The 6,000-nt window shown below is 41.6% G+C and overlaps 1 protein-coding gene across 2 annotated transcripts in view; it reads right to left on the bottom strand.

Annotated features, from left to right (window-relative positions):
- The window catches only part of TBC1D31 (TBC1 domain family member 31), a 46,020-nt gene continuing 40,020 nt past the window's right edge, over nt 1–6,000 (bottom strand). For both annotated transcript variants that reach the window (XM_016131192.2, XM_036232991.1), the window contains 3 exons: nt 5,498–5,636; nt 2,323–2,418; nt 1–357 (listed from right to left, as the gene is read on the bottom strand). In XM_016131192.2, coding sequence (XP_015986678.2) covers nt 224–357; nt 2,323–2,418; nt 5,498–5,636 — 369 coding nt within the window. In that variant the 3' untranslated portion in view covers nt 1–223. The remainder of the gene's footprint in view (nt 358–2,322; nt 2,419–5,497; nt 5,637–6,000) is intronic.

Below are 6,000 nucleotides of genomic sequence, written 5' to 3'. Positions count from 1 at the left end.
AAGTTTTAATAGCTTCAAAATATTTTTTATTGTGAAAAATAGAAGAAGCCATTTACAAGCCCAAAGCATCAGAATTAAATAGAGCACATAATTTTTACACACAGTTTTCTATACAAAAAAAATTGATCTTTATAAAAATGTAAAATAAATAATCTAAAAAATCAGTGTCATTGATTGCAAAATAGTCATCTCTCTCTCTGACTCTCTCAAGGTCACCAGCCTCCTATGTGGCCAAAAGATGAGGCGTCTGGCATCTGCTACGAGCCTGGGCTGTGAGCCTCCGGCGAAGATTTCTCACTCTCTCTATGAGATCCCGTTCCATGATGTCCCACTGTATTTTTCTTTGGTTTAAAGAACCTTGAAAACAAAATTTAAAATGAACAATAGTTTAATTTTCTGATGTTAGCAATGATACAGCATTTATATTAAAGGTAAATGTGTTATAAAAATCAGTAATGAAATGAATATTCTAAAAACCAAATTTCTTAAACAAAAGCCTGACATATTTATTACCTGATCCTATGTGGTTCTATTTAAAAGTCAAATATTTATTTGTTGAATTAAAAGAATGCTATCAGATAACTTATCTGCTTTTGGTTATTTAGCATTTGGGGATATAGACAATCTTTTAAATTACAAACAAGCTTGTCCAAGGGTGAATCTGAGTTATTCGCAACAGCAAGTTTCCTCACTCGTTTGCTTAATGTAATGAAAAAAGGCATTTCAAGTTGCCAATTGATACTGTACACACCATTAGTACTTCCCAACGATTAAATAAAAACAAATAAACCAAATGCTTTTCATAATGGCTAACACAGAGAGAGTAAAGGATCAAGATTAAAATATTATAATGCAGGGGTCCCCAACCCCCAGGCGGCGGACTGGTACCAGTCTGTGGCCTGTTAGGAACTGGGCTGCACAGCAGGAGGTGAGCGGCGGGCGGGCCAGAGAGCAAAAAAGCTTCATCTGTGTCTGCAGCCGCTCCCCAGCGCGACCATCACTGCCTCAGCTCCACCTCAGATCATCGGGCATTAGATTCTCATAGGAGCACCAGTCCCTGGTGCCAAAAAGGTTGGGGACTGCTGTTATAATACATCCAAGTATAAGGGCCATGACATACTGATTGAGAGAGGCTAACTAGTACATACTGGAATGTGAAAAATGAAGCACCTTAAAAATACACTTCTCACCCAGACTGCTTCAATTTCTGAAAACTATTTTTCCCACATGAATATAGCTTTTATGCTTTTTTTTTGTTTTGCTGCCAAATAAGGTAAACTTATCAATGTCCTCAATTAATTTTAAAATTTAGAATTATCTAGTTAAAAAGTTCTGACGTGTCAGAACAGAGAACAGTCGAGAATCTCTTGTACTTTCATTTGTACTTATGCATGGCTTTTGGTTTAATTCCTATTCTGACACAATTTATAGATGCATTTAAGAGTATGAGCTAGCAAAAATATCTTACACAACACTGGATTCTCATGACTTGTTATTAAGTACATTTCTTATACAGCTGGTCTTTAGGGGACATTAATAGAAATTTATCTTTCTAAAAGAACTCAAAAAGAAAGACCTTGTTAAATTCTGTTCATCTATGTAATAGTTTTATTGAAAAAGTCAACTGGAATAAAGTCTAACAAGAGCTTCTTGTCCCCTCCTCCCCTTTTAAAAAACAAATCAAGTACTTTATAGGGCAAATTGTTAGCTCCTTTACGGGCCAGTGCTGTGACTACATTTCCACTCCACCCCTTCCAAAAACGAACAAAAACCTCCAGTGAATCAAGTCAAGGGATCACAAGTCAACTCGTCAGCATGACGCCATGAGCCTTCGGCCGTCCCTGGCCCTGGGCTGGCGGCGCCCACAGCAAGCTCGTGTCTGCAACGGCTGCTGGAGGGAGCCCGGCCCAGAACAGACTCAAGAAAATCCAAGTAGGTAACAGCCTTGAAAACGACGGCTGAGCTGTTCTTTTCACAAGGAAGTGAAACAATTACGAATATCACTAATTTAGTTAGTGACTGACTGCTTTCGGAGCCTCCAACTAATTTAGTTAGTGACTGACTCCTTTCGGTGCTGGTGCTAAAGAAATGCAGAGGCATGAATGAATCTGACAAACTTTCTTAACTTGGGTTCCAGTCTGAGCCAGTCTTTCTCCCCAGCGGGAAATCTGGGCATCTTGCTGCCTCCATTTGGGGACTTCCACGATCGATGCCCTGGGAAAATGGCATCGACGTGCTATAAATGTAATTAAAGTCATGACCTTGCTTAAATAGTGCCCAATTTAAAATAACAGAAGAAATATTTCTTGTTAATCAACTTACTCCAAGTCGAGGAACCCACTTCAGAAAAATCGTTTAATTGTGAGCTTTGAGGCAAACAGCTTGAGGCAACCTCTTCATTCTGGCATCTGGGCGCCACTGTTGTAAGAGGGAGGAGAAAAAGATGTTTGGGAGTGAGTAGAAAGTCTTTACCAATTCCCAATGGTCTCCAGTACGTTAAAATCGCCAAGGATAAAAAGCCCCTACTTCTCTATTCTCAGAAGAATGTGACACCACTCGAAAGGCAAGGAAAGTGCCTTTAGAACTAAGAGCTGAGTGGCTGTTTTAGTGAAGTACTTTAAAAACACCATTACCTAAAATAAAAAGCCAACAAACAACTCAAAAATACAGATGTTAGAACAGAGATCCCAGACGTTTATTGCAAGGGATTAGGAAATGTGACGAGCAAGCCGTCCCTGAGTGCTACTGCGGCTGCTCACCGCTGGCCTTCGCCAGGCGGGCCTGATCAGAACACACGGCGACAGGCCCATTTCTCCTGACAGCTTCTGGGGGCGGGGGGGCGAGGGGCAGGGGGGGGAACAGGGCCATGTTCCACACCAACTGGTACCTCCCCTTATTTTTCGATCAATTGCTCCCCTCATTTCAAAATGTATATTCGCCCTTCTGCTGTGTGTTTACTGTTCCCGAATTCCTACAGCTTTACATGCGACGAGACGCCAGAGTCTTGGAATGTTCATCCTCACGCCACTTACAACGGTCCCTCCTTTCTGCTCCCATCACTAGGGGCCCAGCCCTCATCGGTCAGGCCCAGCGTGTGTGGGTCACATTGACTCATTAAGACGCCTGCTTTCACCTAACCTCAAGGGCTTTCGCTAATGGTTTTAACTCAGTTTTAGCTCCATGAGTCATTAAGACAATTTGACTAATTACCAAACGGCTAATTTGAACTGGTGTGGAAGCGGAATATGACAGTTATCGTCAAATATTTGAAGGGCTGTCATGGGGCAGAGGTGGTAAATGTAACCTGCATTGCTCCAGAGAACAGTTTCTAATGGGAGAATTTATATATAAAAAAAAGAAAAAAGTAAACAGGAAAGGAAAGGGGGAAAAAAAATCAACTTTACATAAGGAAAAAATAACTTTCAGGTTAAATCCTGGCAGAAAGTGGAGTAATGAGCTGGCCAGCTCTGTGAGTGTCCTGGAGTAGGCAGGATGACCCTCGCTGCAGAGACGATTCACTCATCAGGTGCTGGTTCTTCGGCTCCTCCCAAATCCGAGATCTCAGTTCCTTGTCTCTCATCTGTCCTCCTGAATCCACCCTGCCCACAGCTGTTTAATTCATCCTCCCGAAGGGCCATGTCGTGCACGTCGTCTGTTCAAACAGCCAACGGCCCCCCTCGGCCCACGGCGACGCTTCGATGCGTCCTCGGCACCCTCTTACGTCTCCTACTTCCTCCCGGTGCCTCCTTTCCAGGCCCGAGTGGCAAACCAATGCTCAGCACCTCCAATCAAAATGCCATTTTCCTAATTACAGCTGATTATCTATCTCCCAATTTTAGGATTCAATGACTCTGAGTTAATTTATACACACTGATTAAAGAAATAACAAATTCTTACGCGGTTACTTTTTGAAAAATGGATGACTATTAACCAAGTTCTCATTTGTGAAATTTAGTAAAGTTAAAAAAAACTGAGGCAGCTCAGCAGGAAGCCAGCACGGACGCAGAAGGGCCAACTGGTAGGAGCGCGACCCACGAGAGCAGCTTTTTGCAGTTTCTTCCCGTTTTCTATTCCCAAATCCGTAGTTCTCTAACCACCCCCCCCCCTTTTTTTCTTTCTAAAGTAGGGGTAAGTGTGACAGGGTTGGGGAGAAGTGGCGGCTCCAGTATCCTTTGCAATCTAACTTCAAATAATTTGTGCAAAGAGTCACATTTCTACTCTCTCCACTTTCCTCGAGTGCTCTGCTTGCTATCTGGGACCTAAATTTAAAGTGTAAAAGGTGTCGACGGCCATGCCATCCTGAACAAGTCCGATCCCGTTTGATCTCAGAAGCCAAGCAGGGTTGGGCCTGGTTAGTACCTGGATGGGAGACCACCTAAGACCAGGTGCTGTAGGTGTAAAAAATAAAAAAAAAAATAAGGGCCTGTAAGCTGACAGGGTCCTTGCAATCTGCGAGGTCAACCAAGGGTTGCCTTGCCTAAAACACAAAACAAAAAAAACAACCAAACAAACAAAAAAATGGCGATGCCACCCTGAACATGCCCGATCTCATCTGATCTCAGAAGCTAAACAGGGTCAAGGCTGGTTAGCTTAGATGAAAGGCCACCTAGGAATACCAGGTGCTGTAGGCAATAAAAAGTAAAATAAAATAAGTAGATAAATAGATAAACAAACAAAAAACCAAATAAATAAATAAAGGGTAAGAGGTAATGAGGGGTTTCAAAAGTAGGCAGAATTCAATGACGACAGCCTCTAACCTATATTTTTATTTTTTAAATCTGTGTATTATTAAAGTAATGCACATAGCGGCATTATTCATAATTCCCAATATGTGCACACAGCCAAATGTCCATCAACTGATAAATGGATAAAATGTGGATCATCCATACAATGGAATATTATTGGCAATAAAAAAAAAATGAAGCACTGATACATGCTACATGAATTGATAGGCTCTTATTTAAAAAAGTGGTAGATATACATTATAAAAGATGGAAACAAATTTAGTAAAAGTTCCCTGTATCTGTACTCTATTTTAGAATTATGATTTTTCAGTTGATGCCATTATAAGCCTTGCACCAAAACCTAATGTTTGATTATATCCTCTAAGTTTTCTTGTGCCACTTTAATATACTATTGTTTTAAGGATCAGCTATTGGCAAAGCACAAATTTTTACTAAAAAAAGCTAGAAATAGTACTTTGGGAACAAATCACACTCAAGTACACTAAGGAGGAGCCAAGGACCATGCCATCATGTAACCAAACAATTCTACAGGGCAGCTGGGAAATTTTTCTTGATTGGAGCTGTTTTTAGTTCTTCAGCCCACTCTTCCTGACCAAAAAAAAAATGGTGACTAGTGATTACCTTTTAGCTGAGCAATAATTTGAATAAAAGTGCCAAAATACACTTGCGCAAGGATTTATCCATGAGAACAGGCCACATTAAATGAATGCCTCTGTATCGTCGCTGAGGGAAGGGCATTCGTGGGTACTCACCTTTATCATACAGATGTGGAGCATGTTCCAAAGCATCGTCTAGCTCCTTCTCTAGAAACCACTTTCTAGATGCATCTGAAAGGGCAGAAGCTTTCTTTTCTAATTTCAAACAAAAGTCTTTTTCTTCAGCTTCCTCCCACTAAATACAAATAAGGGAAAGAAAAGCACGTGAGAACTGTGGTGGTGTGAGTTCCTGCGGACGGACGGCTTGTGCCTCCTCAGCCGCACTGCCCTTTACACTCCCAAGGCCGGAGGCTCTGTTTGGTGTTAGGGTGATCTGGGTGTCTGCCTTGGCCCGAGGCCGGTGAAGAACCCTGAAGCAGAGGCCCTCTGCGGAGCCGTGTGCCCACATTCGGGTCCCCACTGTCACTGAAATGAGCATTCATTTCAATACACTTTAAATCACAAATCTTAGGGGATTAAGCTAGTTTTTTAAATTAACGGCAACTGTTTCATTTAACTTGAATGCTACACCTTAATAATACAGTCTACAAAATTCAGAA

This window comes from Rousettus aegyptiacus, unplaced genomic scaffold, assembly GCF_014176215.1.
Source record: "Rousettus aegyptiacus isolate mRouAeg1 unplaced genomic scaffold, mRouAeg1.p scaffold_m13_p_15, whole genome shotgun sequence".
In the NCBI taxonomy this organism is placed as follows: domain Eukaryota; kingdom Metazoa; phylum Chordata; class Mammalia; order Chiroptera; family Pteropodidae; genus Rousettus; species Rousettus aegyptiacus.
This window is presented reverse-complemented; position numbering and strand designations above follow the sequence as displayed.